This window comes from Anguilla anguilla, chromosome 3 (assembly GCF_013347855.1).
Source record: "Anguilla anguilla isolate fAngAng1 chromosome 3, fAngAng1.pri, whole genome shotgun sequence".
Lineage (NCBI taxonomy): Eukaryota > Metazoa > Chordata > Actinopteri > Anguilliformes > Anguillidae > Anguilla > Anguilla anguilla.
The window spans coordinates 32,234,355-32,256,766 of NC_049203.1; the positions used below are offsets into that span (position 1 = coordinate 32,234,355).

The following is a 22,412-nucleotide window of genomic DNA, read 5'->3' on the forward strand; positions in this document are numbered from 1 at the left end:
TAGAGCAGTTTACAATCCACACATGATTATGACCTACTTACTGCTGCCATATTATTGTAGCTGAGTCTGTGCTGAAAACAAAGATATGAAACACTATGGAATCACTGTATATAAAGTTGATGAAATTTACACAAATGTCAGAGCATCGCACAATCACCAGTGTGCCTCATTTTACCCTTAGACCCCAGAGGGTTAATATGTTGAACAGGCTTCAACTTAAAGGTTGTTAATAAACCAGGTTTTTAATAAACTGTGAATTCGAAAATGAGGTTAACCCTTTTGGACATTAGGTTTCTGATCTATGAAGGTATTTTCAGAATTGTTAGGTACCGAATATTGAATCAATATTGTTTCAGTATTGAGTATCGTGATACTAAACCTGGTATCGGTATGACAGTCAAAATTTTGGAATCGTGACAACACTAGTGTGACGCCTTTTTTAGTTACAGCATGGAAGCACTGCAGCTGTACATACACGCCGGGCCATATATGTGTTACGACATCCCATCTAAGTGTTACGACATCCCATCTAAGCGTTACGACATAGTAAAGGCCTGTACGGGAAGCGGCCAGGACACATCTATGGCGACGCAACTAAGTCATCCGACAGCATCTCTTAGCACAAAATTGGCCATAAGTCATCAATATTTTATACGATCATCATGATATTCAGTAGATATGTTGGGTGAAGGCATGTGATCATGAGGACAAAGCCATTTTAAAATCGCTCCATAGGCCCCCTCCCAACGCCGCTTGCGGCTTTAATTATTATTATTATTATTGTTATTATTATTATTGCTGCACAAAAAGGATTTTCGCCATTCACCCTATTTCTGTTGTCGATCTCCTGTTTGCTGCATTCTGTTTCCAGCAAATTCAGCAGCAGGTGCCCTGGCAAATCCATTCAGAAGCTGGAGCGGAAGAAGCAGAATGGACACGCAGGTGTTCACCACTGTTAGGATACAGAAAGTTTGTGCTGTAGGAGACAGACAGATTTGTGTATTCCAAAACCTCACGTGCATGTGAGAGTCCGCCATTGTTTTACAAAGACAACCAATAAGACACAGTGGTAGAAATTGCAGCCTATAGGGCAACTCTGTATAACAAACAACCAATCAGAGTTCATGCTGTATTCTGCGCACAAATTTGAATATATGTAAATGTAACTGTATAAACTCCACAAACTCTAACAGTTGAATTGAACATTTTTGTGTGAATCCCTGTTGCTGGCTTTCTGTATAATAAATGCTTCCTGATTTTTAAACACTAACTTCGGATCTGCTTCTACCTGGAACGACGGTCACTATTGTTCTTGGCAACATTTCTGGTTACCAACAATTTGGCGCTGCGAGCAGGGTGGATTCGTCTTCCAGAACTTCGTTGTTTTCCTGACCAAAAAAGTGAGTAAACGGGTTTTACTACCATTGGCTTGGCGAATTGGACGGCAAAACTGCGGAAGTCTGGAACGCTCCACCTAGTGGTACGATAACGTATATCTTGACCGGTGTAGAAGCGATCAGTTGTTTGTGCTTAAAAACTGTGTCTTTTGGTATAACGTCTGTGTAACGTTACACGATTGTTTGTTATAAATATCAGTGCTGATGATGTGTTACCAGTGCTGCTGACTGTGATATAGGCCTGTGTATTAAGCCTATTGTGACCGGGTGTTTGTGAGTCACCCCTGCCTATGGAAAGTGTGAATCCAGGCTAAATTCTACACGTGGTTGCGTGGCCGTGGTAAGCGAGTGTGTCGCCCACAGCACAGAAGTGATTAATTTTCACTACTGGGTATTAGGTCGAAGATACCTAAGAAGCGCAAAGCCGCATCTTTGTTTGTTCGTTTAAGGGAGAGTCAGTCAGTGACGCCCCGGGCCCAGGGTTGAGAGACGGAGTTTCTTTCACGTGGGTAGTCTGTCTCTGTTTCAGGTCGTGAGAGAGCGTGTGTGTCGCACTCCCGACAAGTTTTGTGGACATTATTGAATTTTACGTTTAATATTGGCCTCTTAGTCTTTATTGTTTCGTGTTGGTTGTCTTTAGTAACCTATTAGCCAGTAACGTGCGTTTATACAGAGAGACGTAACTTATTACCAACAAAGTATAATTCGCGAGCAAAAATGGCCCCAAACAAGGAGAATGCAAACGGGAGTATAACCACATATCTGCAGCAAAAGTATGTAAAGCAAGCAAAGGCGATGAGTAAAAATGGCTGGGACCCCGAAGGATCCACGCCGGATTCCTTAGAATGGTGGGGGAAACAAAAAAAGAATAGGACGGCTTACGGTACCATTGTACTAATTACGGAGCATATGAGGCTCATAGAGAAGTGTGACGAAATGTATAATCGGCTACAAGCACAAGATACGAAATTAGCTGGTCTGCGTAAGAAGATAGAATCTCTTGAGAACAAAGGCAACAGCTCTGACCAGAGCACAGCGCTTGCGTGCATTCCGACTGAAATAAAAGGTGTTCCATCTTTGTACCCAGATTTAAATTGTCACACTATAACTGACCCACTGTATTTTGAAAAGGAGAATAAAACGGTGCCCATGGCACCTATGGTTACTAAAATTCGCGGTAGAGGAAATGAACAACGACTGCATGTTGATCACGTTCCTTTAAGCCTGATCGAAATGAGAGCTTTATTAAAGGATTTGCCGAATCTTAATGCGCAAGACGACAATTTACCGTTTTGGCGACAACTAAATGAGCTACAGCGTAGCATGTCTCTACACCCTCTAGACATGTTTTCAGTTGTGCGTGCAAAATGTCCAGTTTCAAGCTGGAACAAAATTGAACCAGCTGATCTCCGACAGGAACCATGGGCATCTGGCCCCTGGGCGAATCATAATGAATTACAAAACGCGATTACCGGTTTCTGCGAGGCTGTAAAGACTGCTTTAGGTAAAGGTGCGCCAAAATGGCATTGTTTCACGGCAGTAGTACAAAATAGCTTGCCCTTTGCTGAATACGCCGATCGGAAGTATGAAGCATTTGAAACGCATTGTGGCTTCCCTAATCCAAATAGAGACATGGCTGTTTTTACGCAACAATTACTGGCAGAGGCTGCCCCGCATATTCAGAAGGTACTAGCAATCGGCATACACCCGGGTAATACGTTTAGTGACATTGTTTCGTGGGCCTCGCGATTAGAGGAACAGATACGGAAGAAGAGTTCAACTTTACATCCCATTGCTGCTGTTCGCTACAACTCTCTGAAGTGCGATAATTGTGGGAAAACGGGCCATAGCACGGATCGATGCAAAGGGAGGGACTATAGGAGAAGTAGGCGTAACACCCCCCCAAACAAAGAAGCAGATAAATGCTTTCGATGTGGAGAACAGGGACATCGAGCGCCACAATGTTTAGCTGCCCTACCTAAGGCGCACGCCTCCAGTGGAGAATACGCAACCTCAGACAAAGAAGCTGGGCCTATCGCGCACTGCTCCAATGACGATTACGCGCATTTGAACCGAGAACAACTTGTCGCCATGTTAAACAGTTTGAAAGCATAGGAATTACCGGCCTCCTTTTCAGTCAGTAGTATAGAAACTCAGGCTCATTGCAGACCGTATCTTAGTGCGTGGGTAGGAGGCCGGCCATGCGATATGCTAATTGATACTGGCGCTTCTGTTTCTATCACTGACCTACCGCTCCCTTGTACAAAGCATTCCATTGATCTTGCTGGCATTGGGGGTAATTCTGTCCGCGCATATAAATCCTTTCCAGTACTTGTGGAATCCAATAATGCTTATTGGACACAATCATTTTTCATTTGTAGGACTGCAGAAGGTACCATCCTCGGTTCTGACGGCATGAGATTACTGAAAGCTACTGTTGCATACTCGCCTATGGCTTTATCAGTTTGTGACGCTTCTCATAAACGCAAGACATTGCCATTAGCTGCTCTTTCCCATACTGCTATAGCATCTGTTGCAACACCTATTGTCCATTCCTGGGATTTGACTAACAAGTTCCAAGCTTTATGTGCAACATTCCCTGCATGCTGGTCTGTGCACAAACTGGATTGTGGAGCTGCACCATTACCACCACTTGAGGTAACAGGGACTATGCCCTCACCTGTGAAACAATACCCGATTAAACCAGAAGCTGCTCAAGCAGTTGGCTCAATCATTCAGTCCTTGCTTTCACAGGAGGTCATTGAGCCATGTGTCTCACCCTGTAATTCTCCTGTCTGGCCTGTGCAAAAACCAGATGGCTCATGGCGCCTGACAATTGATTACAGAACGGTTAATGCTGCTGCAGACAAACTTGCTCCAATTGTTTCTGACCCAAACACGCTGCTTGCTGATATCAAACCTAGTCACTGTATATTTTCTGTGATAGACATTGCCAATGGATTCTGGGCCCTGCCTGTTGCTGAAAACTCAAGAGCTTGGTTTGCCTTCACACACCAGAACACGCAATACACATGGAAACGCATGCCTCAGGGCTTTCATAACAGCCCTACGCTTTTCCATCGCGCAATGGCCAAGATTCTAGCAACAGTTTCATGGTCTCAGTATGAAGGAACACAGTGCCTCCAATATGTTGATGATATTCTCTTGGCTTCTTCTGACCCTGTCTCTCATTTCCAGGCTCTGGAAGCTTTACTCAAAGCTTTGGAAAAATACAATATGAAAGCAAGTCCAAAGAAGGCCCAAATCGCACAAGACGCTGTCCAGTATTTGGGCTTTACCATATCCCAGGGCTCGAAGCAACTCACTGTTGACCGGAGAACTGCCATTGCCACTGCTCCGCGTCCCCGCACTGTCCGTGATGTTCGTAAGATTCTGGGACATTTTAACTTCTGCAGGAACCACATACCTGACTTTTCTGTTATTGCAACACCAATCAATGCTCTTTTGAAGGGCTCCCATCGCCCATTGGAGACCGTTGATTGGACAACCGAGTGTGAAGATGCATTCAGCACTCTCAAATCTGCTCTCACTTCTGCCCCTGCTTTAGGTTTCCCTTGTTCTGACCTCCCGTTCTTTCTATGGTCAGCTGTGAAACAAGGCCACATGACAGCCGTTCTTACTCAGCCCCATGGAGGCATACAACGCCCCGTTGCTTACTATTCTTCTCGCCTGGATTCTGTCGCTTCTGGTCTTTCCCCTTGCTTACAGGAAGTGCAGGCTGCCGCCACAGCAGTAACGGTCTCCGCTGCACTAGTCTCAGGAGCTCCACTCTCTGTCAATGTCTCTCATGCTGTGCATAACATACTAACCCAAGGCCGTTTCTCTCGTGTTTCAGCAGCCAGGTGGACTAGATGGGAAGCCATCTTGTTAGCTCCGCTTATCACACTCATCCACTCCCCAGCTGTGAACCCAGCCACTCTCTTACCTGTCGAGGGAGATGGGGAGCCACATGAGTGCCCATTGTCTCCAGATCACCCATCCAATTCAGACATCTCTGAAACACCTCTTTCTGACAATGATTTCTCACTTTTTGTTGATGGATCTCGTTTTTACAATGGGGCCCACCCAGTTACAGGATATGCAGTTGTTGACATTGCTGGTCAGGTAATGGCATCAGGCCGCCTTCCAAGTTCAGATTCAGCACAGGTGGCTGAACTTGTTGCCCTCACTCATGCCTGTGAGTTGGGTTCTGGGAAACGACTTACTATATACACTGATTCCAGGTATGCATTTGGTGTTGTCCATGACTTTATGGTTAACTGGTCATCTCGGGGTTTCCTGACTTCATCAGGTACCCCGATAAAAAATGGGGGGGTTGTTCAGAATCTCATAACTGCCTCTAAACTACCAAACAAACTAGCAGTTGTAAAAGTGAAAGCGCACACTAAAGGACAAGATGCAATCAGCTTGGGTAACCACTGGGCAGATGAAGCTGCCAAAGCAGCAGCTTTAAATGACTTCCTGCCTACTTACAAAATTGCAGCTATTGACATGTCGGGTCCAACTAACATTGACATAGCTAAACTACAGGATGCCTGTACAAGAGCTGAAAAATGGACGTGGATTGAAAATGCATGCACTCTTAATGATGACAACATTTGGCACACACAGGACGGGAAAGTTGTTGCCCCTCAGAGCATCCTTTCATTGCTTTGTGAAGTATACCATGGCATTGCACACAATGGAGAAAGAACAATGCGGCACAACATGTCACTTCATTGGTGGTCTCCCAAAATGACCAAGGTAATGAAAGATTTCGTTAGGCGTTGCATCATTTGTGCAAAAAGCAATCAAGGTCCAAAAATAAAAGTAATGATGAAACACCAGCCACGGCCTACTGGACCCTTTCAGCAAATCCAGATGGATTTCATTGGCCCTCTTCCAAAGAGCCATGGAAAAGAACACTGTCTCGTTCTCATAGACCACTTCACACGCTGGGTAGAAGTTTACCCTGTAGCCTGTGCAAATGCCGCAACCACGGCAAAAATAATCGCATCTGAATTCTGCCCACGCTGGGGCCTTCCCTGCTACATAGACTCAGACCAAGGGACCCACTTCACCGGTAAAGTAATAAAACAGGTATGTTCGTACCTGGGAATCAAACAAAAATTCCACTGCCCTTACCATCCTCAAAGTTCAGGTCTGGTCGAAAGAACAAATCGAACACTGAAAGAAAAGCTGACCAAGGTGTTGCTGTCGAAGGGGGGAAGCTGGGTCCAAGGCCTCCCAGCTGCACTCATGGCGATGAGAGCAACCCCTAATGCAGTAACTGAACTGTCTCCCTACGAACTAGTGACTGGCAGAGCCATGTCACTAGCCCCTGGCCTTTGTAAGGGGTCAGAAGACTCTCTTATAGTGGGAGATGCATTGCTGAAGTATTGCCAAAACTTGAATGAAGCGGTGAAAAACCTAACCTCCCAGGCTTTGTCATTACAGACTCTGAAAGATAAACAAAAGGAGGGGGGGCAAGAATCGCAGACATATGAACCTGGACAATGGGTTATGATAAGAGCCCCTCATCCTAGATCTTTCCAACCACGATGGCAAGGACCACACCAGGTCTTACTAACCTCTGAGACTGCTCTTCGAGTTACAGGCATCCCGGTCTGGATCCACCAATCCCGGACCAAACCATGCCCATCACCCGAAGACCTCAAAAAGCCTGAAGAACTCCCTGCCACGGACGACTGCAGCCTTCACGAATCAGGTGCAAACGTTCCAATTTTTTCACATACTCAACCAAATTGAGCATTCAAGTTATGCTCCCATCCAACATGCTGAATTCATTTGTAATTATAATCACAGTTTTGAGCCATGGTGGAGTAAGTGCTGTGGACAATAACATTTACATGCAATTAGTTCACATGACAGCCAAACATGCAAATAAGACTGGCTGCTATGTCTGTGGATTAATACCACATTCTGTCGCACTTGGTGTTCCAATGATGTCCGTACCTATCGCCTCCAAGTATAACACTGCAGATAGCGATAGCAAAAGTGAACTTGTTACCAGACCTAAACATATATGTGATCCTGAACCCATTAACATTGCTCTGTCTCTTGGCCCATATCTGTGGTGCCTCAAACAAAATGGCTCTATTTATGTTGGAGAGACCCTGGACTGCAATACGGTTATTAACTACCATGATAAACCTGTACAAAACCACACAGCTATGGGAGTCTATTGGGTTTGTGGGAACAATGCCTATTCTGAGTTGCCTAATTCATGGTCTGGTATCTGCGCCTTAGGACATTTGGTCCCGGCCATGAGAATTACATCTATTCTACCGGACCGAGTCAGATATGAAAGATCAACTGACGTCTTTGGAACTCACCATCAGTCTGTTTGGAACAGAGCACTTGGTGCTCTCATTCCTACTTATGGGGTTATGTCCGCTCTAGATCAAATTGGCGACCTCTCCAAAGAGGTAGAGCTTTTGGCCAATAGCACGGCATTAGGTCTAGGCAAAATTTCAGAGGAATTGACAGCTGTCAGAGTGATGGCTCTACAGAACAGAGCTGCATTAGATTATATCCTCTCAGCTCAGGGTGGGACATGTAAAATAATTGGCATCGAATGCTGTTCCTATATTCCCGATAATCAGGATGACCTGAAACGTGTGATCTCAAAAATCAATAATGTTTCCCGGTCCGCACATGAAATATCACCTACAACACCTGGTTTTCTTGAATGGTTATCGAGCTATTTGGGTGACCTTGGCAAAATTGTAGTTGAATACATTTTTCTGATTATACTGGGATTAACTGTACTGGCATTGATAATTAAAGTTGTGAAATTAATTTTCGTACAGTTAATCTGTGGTAAAACTAATGAGCAAACCACACAAGTTGTTCACTATACAAAGACTCCGACAGCATACATAATATAGAACCAAGTTGTAATAACTTGGGAGTACTTGATAATGCCCTCACATGGTATTCTGTTTTCTTCCTCATATGCCGGAGAGGACACTCCCATGACACCATACCGGCGCCGAGGACACCACCCCTCCAAGACCATGTTGCTGCAAACCAGGAGTAAATTGCAAGAAATCCCACCAAGCCTTGAATCGAGCCTTCCCTACCAAACCAATGTCACTATCCATCCAGCCAGCAACAGAAGGACTTTTTTCTTTACAAGTTATGTTCTTGGAGTACATCTCGTTCGCCCGTAAGGGGGACGTTAGGGAATTTTGCCTGAAGTTTTCCTAACACAGGTTTTTGACAGGTTTTCGCCCTCACCCTGAACAATGACTAAATAAATGTAACTGTAAAATTGACTTAACCATGAGATTCATGTTGTGTCAAAAGGAGGGACTGTTAGGATACAGAAAGTTTGTGCTGTAGGAGACAGACAGATTTGTGTATTCCAAAACCTCACGTGCATGTGAGAGTCCGCCATTGTTTTACAAAGACAACCAATAAGACACAGTGGTAGAAATTGCAGCCTATAGGGCAACTCTGTATAACAAACAACCAATCAGAGTTCATGCTGTATTCTGCGCACAAATTTGAATATATGTAAATGTAACTGTATAAACTCCACAAACTCTAACAGTTGAATTGAACATTTTTGTGTGAATCCCTGTTGCTGGCTTTCTGTATAATAAATGCTTCCTGATTTTTAAACACTAACTTCGGATCTGCTTCTACCTGGAACGACGGTCACTATTGTTCTTGGCAACATTTCTGGTTACCAACACCACCAACTCATGATTCCCTGAGACAGCAGCCAGTGATGTTCAATTTATGGAGGACTAAATGTGCTAAAATGAAATAAATAATTAGATTAATAAATGTGGAATTATATAAATAAATAAATAGATAGGTAAATAATTAAATAAATACTTCATTTTATCTTATTTGTCTGTTATCGATCTACACTCCATTCCAATTCCATTACCACAGAGTGAATGCGTAAGTGAATGCGATGATAAGAAAATCTTCGGTTACGCTGACCTATAAAACGCTATTCCAAAAGCAAAATTAGACATGCTATACATCGTTAGAAAGCTTATACTCTCACCTACTGAATAAATGAATTTTCAATCAAGACAGACTGTACTAAAAAGGGTAACAACGCCGTAAACAACAGGTGTGGTATTACGCACAGCTATTTTGGAAGGTACCCAGGCATCACAAATGCACAACCGGATTGTCCAAGACAATATATGACCACTCAGTCTCAAAAGGGACATCTCTACGCTTAAAACCAATGGGAGCTTGTATATTTATTCAATATTTAGTCCTAGATATTGACTGTAGAATGACATGGTATCATTTTTAAAAACTTTGTCTCGTTTATTTCGTTATTCAGTGAGCAGCGTTTTCACTGCCGTATTGGCATATCTTAAGGCTAGTGACGGGTTTATCTTGTTGCTATGAATGAATACGATTTTTGAGTGGTGAAAGAATATTTTTATGAACACAAGACAATATAAATGTGGGTAATGGCGGATCTCCTCGCACAGCCTCTCTTCAAAACAAGCATCCATTTTGTTATCTGGAGCGTGCGCAGTCGGCGCGCTTGCTATGCATACAGTCCGCACGGTCACAAATTTTGGGCTGCGCGCGGACGTCCGCATAGGGGTCCGTGTGGACCCGCGCGGACATGGGTGGATGACGACATTAATGTTACGTGGACCAAAGTGGACCCTCGCGGATGTGGAAAGTATGAATTAGCCTTTAGCGCTCCATGCCTGTGTGGTACTGTCAGACTTATCACAGGGGGAATCCAGAGAGTATGCCACCAAAATGTGGTGGCATACATCCTCCAGAGGATGAAGAAGCTAGACAAGACGACAACTTTGGCCCAAGCCAGCTTAGAGGAAGCCAGGGTAAAGGGTATGACAAGAAGGTTAGGACCCACACATTCACCCCTGGGCAAGACAAAGTGCTTCAGGGGATAGAGGAGTTCACCGCAGCATACCTGGATGATATCGTCATTTTCAGCATATCATGGGAAGAACATCTCTTTCATATGTAACAGGTCGGGGCCAAACTCCAGAAGGCTGGCCTAACCATCAACCCACAGAAGTGCAACTTAGCCTGCAAAGAAATTGAATATCCAGGACTGCCCAATTCCAAGTGAGGTCCATCCTTGGCCTAGTTGGCTGATATAAGCCGCAAAAGTAACCATATATAGTCATTGTTGGTAACCTGTTGTATATAAGTGGAATAAACCCCTCCGGGCTGTCCCGGTTATTAGAAAATAATGTAGGCTACTTCGGTGGTAGTATGGGGTTACAGAAGAAATTATAGGACAGATGGACCGACGACAACGTCGCTTTTTCATACGTCAGTGGGCTAATTTGCCTAATCTTCGCGGGGCTTTAGACCGCGGTGGAAACACAGACAACAATGGGCTGAAGGAACCTTTTAGTTCCTTGAAAAGTAGTTCCTGGGACTAAAAGTTCCGGGTACTTTTGGTGGAAATGCGGCTTTAGTAGCGTATTGTGTTTCCTTTTCATACCATTACTGTGTAAAGTTTGCATATTCTCAGTATAACACCTCTAGTGTCTGCGGCAAGGATGTCACATACCTTTGCTAAATGGCTGTGAGATTTCCCAGGGAAGGACAGGACCTTCGTCTCTGACCCGCCACTTAACTGAATCTTTTGATGTGTATGACCACGGACTGCATATCAAGACACCACACAGCGTGATCGGCGGAGACTTGCTTGGCGCACTGCCCGATTGTTCTGAGTTTGTCTCTCCCTTGCGCATTGTAATAAACATCAAATTCTCTGGGGAGACATCATCAGCGTGTTCTTCATCGTCCTGCATTTGACTCCACGGAGAAGGACAAAACAATAATAATAATAATCCGAACAGTTTTGGCGACCACAAAGGGACAGGAAATATCTTCCACTTGAATCAACGAGAATCAACAAGAGGGTGAGTATCTTTTCTTAACTCTCCTGTTATGTTGCGGGTCAAATTGACCCTTTTTAAAGTTTGAAAATCTAGGAAAAATGCTTAAAATTATTTTTTCAGTATGAAACTTCTTCTCCTGGCCTTAATTAGTGTAATCAACATTCTAAATGAAAATGGTTCATTTCATGTATTTGCAAACCCCCCCTGTATGTTTATATCACCCGGGAACATTTTTGCTGTACCTAAAAAATGAACAGAACAGGAGGGTTAAACAAAACCTACCACCCTCATTAGGCGTTGATTTTCCTTGGTGCAATTTGGGAGTGACTCCTGTTTTGTATTTTGTCTAAAAATAGTTATGTGGGCAGGACTTTGTTGTAACAACTGATGATGATTTTTGTCTTTTAATGTGGTTATGTTAAGGTTGTCTTTAATGTGGCAGTCCTAGCAGTCTTAACACAGGACACGTAGGGTCACGTCAGACCCAGGATGCCGGGAGCATCAGTAGTAGTGTTAACACAGGACGCGTAGAATCACGTCAGACCCAGGACGCCGGGAGCGTCAGTAGTAGTGTTAACACAAGACGCGTAGGGTCACGTTGGACCCAGGACACCGGAAGCGTCAGTAGTAGTGTTAACACAGGACGCGTAGGGTCACGTCAGACCCAGGATGCGGGGAGCGTCAGTAGCAGTGTGTCGGGATTTGGCACGACTGCATTTCGGGTCACTTTGGACCCAGGATGCGTAGGGTCACGTCAGACCCAGGACGCCGGGAGCGTCAATTTGCTTAGTAATGTGCGTGTCGGGATTTGGCACGACTGCGTTTCGGGTCATGTCGGACGCACAGGACGGGGGAGCGTCCGTTTTTGTTGGACAGGTTTTGGTGTTGCTGCCGTTTGGCGCATGCTGGTTGCTGTTAGAAAGTGCTTCAGGGTAGCACTGTGAGTTGTGAAAAACTTGGCTGTGTGCCAAAGTGCGCAAGAACAGAACCTTGGTTGTTTGCCAATGCGAGTGAATGCGTGAGAGAAAGTGCTCTGTTTGCTTGTTCTGAGCTAAATTTGTGTCATGTGTCCAGAAACTTTATGTGCGTTAGTTGAAGCGCGTGAATGTCTGCAGAAAACGTTGTATTGTTGCATCAGGCCTGTTTGCTATGGACTGAGCTCAATTTGTGTCTTGTGTTTGGAAATGTTATGTGCGTGCGGTGAAGTGCTTGAATGTCTGCAGAATAACGTATTTTTATGTTAGGCCTACCGTGAATGTACCTGTGGGTGATCTGTGGGGTTACCAAGGGCAACAGAGGCCGTGTAAATACGCCAGAGATGGAGGAACTAGTATGTAGCATTGGAGGATTCAAGTACGTGTGAAAGATGGAAGTAAAAGGCGGAAATATTGAACTGAAGAGAAGGGTTCTGATGCAAGGTAGTATACTGCCTTTACTGCAGTACTGTGGGAAACGCTGAGGACCTTGCTCAAACATGGCAGGAAGTTAGGCACTGGAAAGCCAGTGAGATTTACAGGGAAGTTGCAAGTAGGGATTTGGCAGAAACGTGTTTGAAAGTTCTTGTATGTGGATAATTGAGGATGTAAGCATAAGGATTTTAAAATGACTTGTGACATTTGAGCTTGTGGGTGAATAGGAGACTCCTGACTAGTGCAGGAGCCCCCAATACAAAATGAGGGACTGGTACAAGAAACTAACATTAGTACAAGAAACTAACTAATCAATCCAAACTAACTAATCATTTGTTCTCCATTTTAGGGTAAGACTGGGTGACGCAGCCACCAGCGGTGCTCCTCTCCGTGAAAGCGGGACCGAGTAATTAACACCGATTAATTAACATTTGCTTTCACCCTTTGAAATTCTTACAGGTCGACCCATGAGGACTCCTGGTGATTAGTGTGTTGGTGGGGAATTGCATGTAATGGGTGACCGTTTAGGTGAATATTTCAGGCTTTTGTCCTGTGTGTTTCACAGGATCACAGAACTGGACCTGACCTGGCTGAGTACAAAGAAGAAATATACCTGGTTGAACCTGGAGACAAGATCCAGATGAAAAACATAATCGGAAGACATTTTATCCAAGTTTGGTCTGGACCACACACGCTCACGATTCCATCAGCTGCTTCCAGTGACCGGAACTCCGGTGTGGTTCCGCATTAAATGGTTAAGAAAATACAAGGGTGAGACCCAACATGGGGCACAATAATCCCTGTTTACCCTTCAAGCCCCTGGGGGCTATCTCTCTCTGCGTGTCAATCAATCAATCAATCAAATTTTATTTGTATAGCGTATTTTACAACAGTTGCCACAATACGCTTTACAGACAACCCTAGCCTAAACCCCCACAGGAGCAAGCCTAAGGCAACAGTGGCAAGGGAAAACTCCCTGTGGCAGATGGGGAGAAACCTTGGAAGGAACCAGGCTCAAGGGGGAAACTCATCCTCCTCTGGTCGGCTCAGGGTGCCGACTGGTGACCAGCATGTCAGCCAGTTTATGCACAAGATATGATAGATGATGTGGCTCAGATAATGGGTGGGGCCGGGTGGCGGTGATGGGGAACAGCAGGTGGCGGCAGATGTGGGCAGGGTGGAGGCAATGACGAAGGAGGGGCTGGACCGCAGAGGTGGGGGAAACCAGACGACTCTCGAAGCACTCTCGAGGGTTGGGGCAAGAGCCCTGCCCTCCAGCGTGGGGAAGAGGGTGGAAACGGCAATTAGGGAATTTGCAATATAGCAAACAGTGAGTAAAGTGGCAGTGGTGTGTATTGGGGGGACCCCGCCAGGAGTAGAATATGGCTGCATATCTACTAGGACAGGGATGGAGAGCCCATGCAGTCATGAGGGGTAGACAACCATACCCGCCTATCAAGAGCCAGCCCATGTAAAGTCGGGTCACAGCTGATTGACAGGTGACAGTAAGGAAAGGATTGCCACCTACAAAGCTCTATGACTACAGGCTTCTCGCACCCTGTCTCCAGACTACAACTGATTGTAAGCCTGAGCATAGAGGTGCGTTTTTAATCTAGATTTAAATATTGAGACTGTGTCTGACTCCTTTATAAATTTTGGAAGCTGGTTCCACAGTAGTGGGGCCCTGTAGGAGAAAGCCCTACCACCTTTTAGGTTCTTGGAAATTCTTGGGACTACCAAGTAGCCTGCGTCTTGAGATCGGAGTGACCTTGTGGGCTTATAAGGTAGGAGCAGGTTCCATTCAGACACATGTTTCCAGAACAAGAATTTGCACCAACATTGCAGGCTGCAGTTGGATTTGGGATGACTTCACAGCGACATTTTTGTCATTATGTTGGCTATTTTTGTCATTATGTTGTAATGTCGAACATTTTTCTCATTGTATTGTAATGTTGTATATATAGTCTGAGAGTGTGGGTTGAAAATAGTAACACTTCCTAATGCACTAATCCAACAATTTGACCACTATCAGCTCTATTCTAGTCACTCCTGATGTCACCACTAACACCTTTGCTCCAGCACTTGATAGCTGGGTTTTGAACCTTAATATCACAATGTAGCTACACTGAAATAAGTATATTTAAAACATGACAAAACTACCACTCATCCAATCCCCCTGTATTGCAGTCAAAAATAGTCCTTTTGGAGAGTACACAACACCTACTCATAATGGTTGCTTATCACACACTAACAATCAAACCACTTGATTTCCCCTTAGCATGCACTCTGACCTTCTTGTGCTCAACTGTCAGGGGAAGAGAAGAGGGGGAACCACCTGTAAGTAGCCCTGTAATTTGTATTATTTCAAACTGCAGAAATGATCTTGAAGAATATGAGACTGTCAGGTAACTGCATCATATTGCATAACATAACATAACATAAGACGAGAACAGGCCATTCAGCTCAACACTGCTTGTCTATTCCTACCACTAAACTGTACTTGATGCTTAGTTTACCTAAAAGCTAGATAGTATCTAACACTGTATCAAGCCGGTCCTTGAACACCCCCAGTGTTTTTTCCTCCACTACATGTCCAGGCAAGCGATTCCACACATTGACCACTCTCTGTGTGAAAAAAATATTTCCTAATGTCTGTGTGAAATTTACCCTTTGCCAGTTTCCATTTATGCCGCCTTGTTTTGTTAACCGAACTCAACTTGAATAATTTCCTGTAGTTCACTTTGTTAATCCCTTTAATAAATTTAAAAGCCTCAATAAAATCTCCCCTAAGTCTCCTTTTACTAAGCTTGAAAAGTCCAAGCATCTCAAGCCTTTCCTCATAACACTTATCTTTTATACCCAGAATCAATCTGGTTGCCCGTCTTTGGACCTTTTCCAGCACCTCTATATCTTTCTTGTAGTACGGTCCCTAGAACTACACACAATACTCTTAAGTGTGGTCTGAAAAGGGTATTGTATAGGGTGAGTATGATCTCTTTAGATTTATACTCAGTACTCCTGGCTATGTATCCCAGCATCCTATTGGCTTTTTTTTTTTTTTACTGCTACAGCACATTGACCGGACCCTGATAGGCTTTGATCAACTATTACTCCCAAGTCTTTTTCGACATGTGCACATTCTAATTTTGTACCACCCGTAAAGTAATCCTACCCTATGTTTTTATTCCCCATATGTAGAACTTTACATTTAGTTATATTGAATTTCATTTGCCAGGTTTCTGCCCACTTCTGGATTCTGTTTAAATCTTCTTGGATTACTTTAGTAGATTCCAAACTGTTGGCTAAACCTCCCAGTTTTATATCATTTGCAAATTTAACTAGTGTACTTTAAATGTCCGTGTCAAGGTCATTTATGTAAATGAGGAAGAGCAGTGGACCCAGCACCGATCCCTGTGGAACTCCACTTCCCACAATACCCTGCTCAGATAAGATCCCTCCTACTACTACGCTCTTACGAGGTTTCCAGCGAGGGCTAGAGCAGAGGCGGGCAACAAGGGCCATATCTGTTACTGGTTTTCATGCCAACTTCTGGCCTTAATTATGCAATTAGCCCTAACATTTACGCCATCATTTTTGATACATTCCTTGATAAACGCATGAATGACAGCCAAATTTTTTTCTGTAATCTAATTTACAACGGAATCAGTGTTGGTTTATACAATCAATCAGCTCATTTACCCAGGGCAATTGGTGGAAACAAAAACCTGCACACACACCGGCCCTCCAGGACTGGAATTGCCCACCCCTGGGCTAGAGTCACAATGGGTAGATCATAGAGAGGGTCAATATTTTTCAAGTAGGAGCTTGCCATCAGGTGATTCACTCAGCACTGAAATGTCTGTTAGAGATAATTTATTCACTGTTTGTAAGGTAAGAAGTTGCATATTTAGAAAGATGCCACTTTCTCTGCCTTGTTATTTATTATGTTATCTCTTGTGGGTTTTAACAATTGAGAAGTGGATTTCTGCACCAAAGTTTACAACGGTACAAGGGTTGTAGTACTGTACGTTGAATCAATGGCCAATGAAAGCAAAATTTTAAGACAATGTTATTGTCAGATGCGTGCGTATAATTTCATGGCCATTGGGCTTAAAGAGTTTAAGCTGTTGGAAATAGGTTTGAGCCCATTTGCCTTTAACTGGATTGTCTCCTATTTGACACAGAAATCAGAAGGGTAGAAGCTCCAGGTTACCTTAATGTAACAACAAATTAATGTAATTAGAATGATGCGGCTTCTCAGATTTATATATGCTTTATATATTTCCATCTATACCTCCAAAATCTTATTTTAAGACAGTAAATTTAATTATTACAGATTTTATAATAAAGCTAAGACTAATAGAGACTTATATACTAAGACTTATATAAAGTCAGGTGCTCCATCTGGCCAAATCTGAAGGTGGACCAGATCTTGAGTTACATCAGTTAGCTGCTCAAGGTTATTTACATCATATAATCAAACAATCAGAGAGTGAACAATGGATAAATATTTAAAAAATCTTCATTAATGAAGTATAATGTATTCATCCTGCTGCTTTTGTCAGCAGTCACATCATCAATAAATACAAGGGAACCAGTTCCAGTGGCAGCCGTACATGCCCACGCCATAACACTACCTCCGCCATGCTTCACAGATGAGGTGGTATGCTTTGGATAATGAGCAGTTCCTTCCCTTCTCCATACTCTTCTCTTCCCATCATTCTGGTACAAGTTGACCTTTGTCTCATCTGTCCATAGGATGTTGTTCCAGAACTGTACAGGCTTTTAAAGATGTTTTTTGGCAAACTCTAATCTGGTCTTCCTGTTTTTGAGGCTTACCAATAAATCAAGATATAAATCATATCTTGTGGTAAACCCTCTGTATTTACTCTGGTGAAGTCTTCTCTTGATTGCTGACTTTGACACAGATACACCTACCTCCTGGAGGGTGTTCTTGATCTGGCCAGCTGTTGTGAAGGGGTTTTTCTTCACCAGGGAAAGTATTCCTCTGTCATCCACCACAGGTGTTTTCCGTGGTCTTCCGGGCCTTTTGGTGTTCCTGAGCTCACCAGTGCATTCTTTCTTTTTAAGAATGTACCAAATAGTTGATTTGGCCACACCTAACGTTTTTGCTATCTCTCTGATGGGTTTTTTTTTTTTTTTTTCAGCCTAATGATGGCTTGCTTCACAGAGAGTGACAGCTCTTTGGACTTCATATTGAGAGTTAATAGCAACAGGTTCCAAATGCAAATGGCACACAATTCTAGACCTTTTATCTGCTTACTTGTAAATGAAATAATGAGGGAATAACACACACCTGGCCATGGAACAGCTGAGCAGCCAATTGTCCAATTACCTTTGGTCCCTTAAAAAGGGGGGGGGGGGGGGGGGGCACATAAAAAAAAGTGCTGTAATTCCTACACCGTTCACCCAATTTGGATGTAAGTACCTTCAAATTAAAGATGAAGGTCTGCGCTTTGAGCTCATATTTGTTATTTAATTTCAACTCCAATATGCTGTGGTAGACACAGCATAATAACAATAACTTTGTCAATGTCCAAATATTTATGGACCCGACTGTATTTATCTGTATGTTCTCTTAATGAAAAGAGTAAGAAAGTAGGAAATTTTGTCATAAATAATACAATTAGATCATGGCGTAAAATTAAGAACATGGTCAATGAGGATTTTACAATTCCTATGGATACAAAATTATTGAATAATACGAGAATTACAATGCAAAATTCAACTCTCGATTTGTGAGAAAGCATGTTGTGTCCTAGTATCCTGGTGCGGTCTTTTCAATAAAACTGCCTTTTGGTTTGTCTGGCATGTGCGCTGGAGGAGCGGTAGCCATTTATGGAAACTTCCCGAATTACTTTTGCCGCTTATGCGTTCATGCAACTAATGTGAGTATCGGAAAATTACTTTACTTTATTTTGATCATGCATTCGAGTCAGTTAAATGCATAGTTTCTGGATGAATCACATTGTGGGCTTATTTATGTTAATCCGATATGAACGCGCGTTTTCTGACCCGACTTTGTTTGCTAGTTTCGCACTGCCGCATTTCTCTTGTAAGTGAGAATCACTATGATGTAATCTATGTTTCATTGTAATTATCGTGATACGTATTAGGTAAATACTGTATTTAATGACAATGGTCGTCATCAGTTTATATAATTTGTGTGAACTAGCAACAATGTCAATATTGTCCCAAATGCCAAGTGTGCATATATTAATTTAATTTCTTTCTGTTTTCTCCTTTATTTAACAGATCACACACACACACAAACGAATGCCTACCCAACCTACCACAGTTGGTATAATTGTGTTCATATTAGGGCTGTCAAAGTTAACGCGATAATAACGCATTAACGCAAATTCGTTTTAACGCCACTAATTTTTTTTTTTTAACGCACGTTAACGCACATCTCTTACGATGAACGTTTGCCCGACCCTTATGCTGCATTCAAGGCAACTCGGAACTAGTAAAAAACGAGGTCCGGCTTGTGAAAAAAGCAATTGAACGGTCGTAGAACTCGGAATTATAGGTCGGAAATTCGAGCATCATTTCTGAGCTCCGACTTCCGGATTGGTAACGTCACATTAAGATAAATGGCGGCATTTGTAGTTCGTGGTAAGAAAGAAAAATGGTGTATTAGGCTTTTCATGCTTTTTCATTTGGGTGCGTGATTATGTGATATGCGTGTATCGTGTATGTTTCCCATTCATTATAGCAATATGTGAAATGTAAAAGTTACGATATCCATCAGCAACTTTTTTCGCAAGCCAGCGTAGCAAGAAAACGTTATTTTGCTCAGAAACAAATGCTGCAATAACGAAACAGCTGACAGTGATATCATATTTACATTTCAGTAATATTTACATTTCAGTATTACTGCAGCCTAACTAGTTTAGCGGTTTCACTCTATTTACTTATTTAATATACGCCTTAACAATAAAATAAAGCAGCGTTTTCTATGGGAATCCATGTTTTCCCGAGTAAAACAGCGTGAACGCAGTTTTTCATTGTCTGGGCATATTGTTCAGAAGAAGGGAGCTGCCCTGTCGTCCGACAATGTAAACAGGCTTGTCTGTTTTTTTTAGTTTGTTTTTTTTGTTTCTGATAATATTGTGTGAATTCATTTAAACATAACAGGCTCCAGTATGGGAAACAACTGACAAATCACATTTTATCCCAAGCATCAAATAAAAGTGATACATTCATTGTCCCCAAAGGGTTGTTTATCAGATTAAATGGAACCTTACAGAGTTGCTAAACACCTTACCAAAACTAATACAACCTTATCTGGCATAATTAATATAGTATATATGATAGAGGCTTAAAGCATAGAGATGATTAAGAACATAGGTTTATACATTTCATTTGACAAAGTTTATCAGAATTTTTCATTAAAATGTATTTCAAACTCAACCCAAACTCTTGAAAAAGGTTCTTGCACACAGGGGTTATATTGGGATTTGGGAGATGGGTGGACCCTGAGATCCGGTGGGAGGTGGGTGAAAAAAGGTACAAACCAATGAATGCATCAGCTCAAAATAGTTGTATCTTTAACGTATTGTGCACATAATTGTAATTAAGGAAAACAATGTGTGGTAGGGTGGGCGTGGTTTGGCGTGGAGTGACAGGAGCGGCTCTCGGATCCAACGTCACAGCTGTCAGGTGGAGGTAATCGGTGCCGATAATTGCTAATTGTTTGATTGCGTTGATTGCCTCTGATTGTTCAACAGTGAGCCTGGGGTTTTAAAAGCGGAGACCGGGAGTCTTGAAAGAAGAAGTTGTCCCTTTTCTTGTATAACAAACATACGTTTTCTGTACAAGAAAAGGGACAACGGAAAGAAAAATTGTGTCTGGTGTATAACTACCAAAAGCCAGATCGGCTGAAATAAAAGAGCACGTAAGTGCGGAAAGAACTTGTGGTTTCCCGTGTTTCTGTGTGTTGGAGGTTCAGAGGGGTGTGACTCATCTTGACACAATATTTTAAAAAGAATGTATACTATTGATGCAAGCTTTTACATAAAATATTTAAAGTTTATTCAGTGTCATTAATTTTGAGAATTTTTTTTTACCCACGAAAATAATCGGTCATCCTCCTCTTTTGTCCTCCCTTTCTTCCTCCTTTATCCATCTTTCTTAATAGGCGGCGACTGGTGAGCTGAAAATTGGTGGGACGCAAAACTTTCCTTTAAACTAACCATTGATCTCAAACCGTTTTAATTAATTTTCAGTGATTAACAAGCATGCAAACGATCTAAGCAATTGGAAAGGGGGACACAGCTTCTTCGCACTGTGTTAGGGAGATTAAATGATAAATGCGATTTATAAAAATCAGTTTTAATCACTAAGCAGTGGCGGAATCTTCCCCTGATTTTCCTTGAGTATCAATATAATTAATCCACAGAATAGGCTGCTCAATACTATCATAGCCAGCTCTCCCCAAATAGGCAGTTTTAGCAAGTAGCCTAGGCCTTATAACCTACATTTAGGCTATTTTCATTTGCAGTACAAAATTGTGCACATTTTTGATCAACATTATTTGCGAATGCATGCACTTCTTTCTCCGCACGCGTATTCATGGCAAATATCTGCAATGCGTAAATTGTAAACAAAATTGAAGTGCAGGTTTTGTTTTGCTGGTCATTCTGAAAGCTAACACAGTAGATAACAGACTGGTGTATCTTAAGTGTAGTCCACTTTGTGATTAAAACATATTTTTAACGGATAAATTGAATTTATGATTTAATCCCCCTAACACGGTATGAAGACGCTGTGTGTTAGGCTACTTGCCATTTGATTAGTCCGATCGTTGGCACACTTGATAATAAAGGAAAATTACTAATGAGAACCGGTTGAGATCAATGATTAGTTTAACGGAAAGTTTTGCGCCCCGCAAATTTTCAGCTCACCAGTCGCCGCTTCTAAAACGTTATGTAGGCCTATGTGGGAAATATTCAATCCTAGCTTAGCTGCTGACCAGCAACCTGATTTTGCTCAAGCAATCAAAGTTGCCGTTAATAATAGCCGGCGTTCGTGGGGGCTGTTTATACATCTCTCTTTAAAATGTTGCAAAGATGAAATTACATGTTAAAGTAATAATCTCAAAGATTTTCATTAAAATAAATGTCTGTTAAGTCACTATCTATCGCCGAATTAGGTAACACAATGGTGATTGAGTCTATTATATTAATTTATATAATTTATGATTAAAGAACTGGGTATCTGTGGCGACATTCCCGGGAAAAAATCACAAGCGGCGCATAGTTAGTGACGCGTTTTCCATCACCCATCAGTGGTTGGTCCGCCAGAGAGGGTAGGCGGAGCTAACACAACAGGCTCGCTCTTCAACTCACTTGTGTGTGAGCGGCGTACTGTTTTATCCAGGGTCTGCTAGCGTTACAATAACAGGGGCGGGGGGTTGGGGGTGGTGGTTATGGAACCCTAAAAAGTTTTTGTGTAACATGAGAGGTTATATTAGTTGTTGATGTAGATTTCGTATTACATTTGATGACAATGTAACATTACTAAATTACATAGCTATTTGCACAGCTAACGCCAGCTACCGGACCATGTCAAGTAAGACAACATTAGTTTAGACAACGTTGCGCAGTATCCATCTCTCATATCAGGTAACGTTGTGTTAGCTGGCTAGCTAATGTAATTAACACAATCTAATGTCAGCTAATGAT

At 42.6% G+C, this 22,412-nt stretch overlaps 1 protein-coding gene across 3 annotated transcripts; it reads left to right on the forward strand.

Annotated features, from left to right (window-relative positions):
• The first annotated feature begins 1,908 nt into the window (after positions 1 to 1,908).
• LOC118223243 lies at positions 1,909 to 9,053 on the forward strand. 3 transcript variants are annotated; one of them, XM_035409500.1, is made up of 3 exons: positions 5,344 to 6,161; positions 6,855 to 7,212; positions 8,295 to 9,053. In XM_035409500.1, the coding sequence occupies exons 1-2, from the start codon at positions 5,526 to 5,528 to the stop codon at positions 7,164 to 7,166; spliced, it is 948 nt and encodes a 315-aa protein (XP_035265391.1). In that variant the 5' UTR covers positions 5,344 to 5,525; the 3' UTR covers positions 7,167 to 7,212; positions 8,295 to 9,053. The 3 variants fall into 3 exon arrangements, 2 of the variants coding, with proteins under 2 accessions (XP_035265391.1, XP_035265390.1); XR_004764415.1 differs by lacking the exon at positions 5,344 to 6,161 and adding an exon at positions 1,909 to 4,055 and having other exon boundaries at positions 6,855 to 9,043; XM_035409499.1 differs by having other exon boundaries at positions 5,348 to 6,161; positions 6,855 to 9,043.
• Positions 9,054 to 22,412: the final 13,359 nt, after the last annotated feature.

Coding starts and splice junctions, on each gene's coding strand:
- LOC118223243 (XM_035409500.1), top strand. CDS start 5,526: ATGGCATCAGGCCGCCTTCCAAGTTCAGATTCAGCACAGGTGGCTGAA. Junction 6,162..6,854: donor GGTCTCCCAAAATGACCAAG/GTAATGAAAGAT, acceptor TTGTCATTACAG/ACTCTGAAAGATAAACAAAA.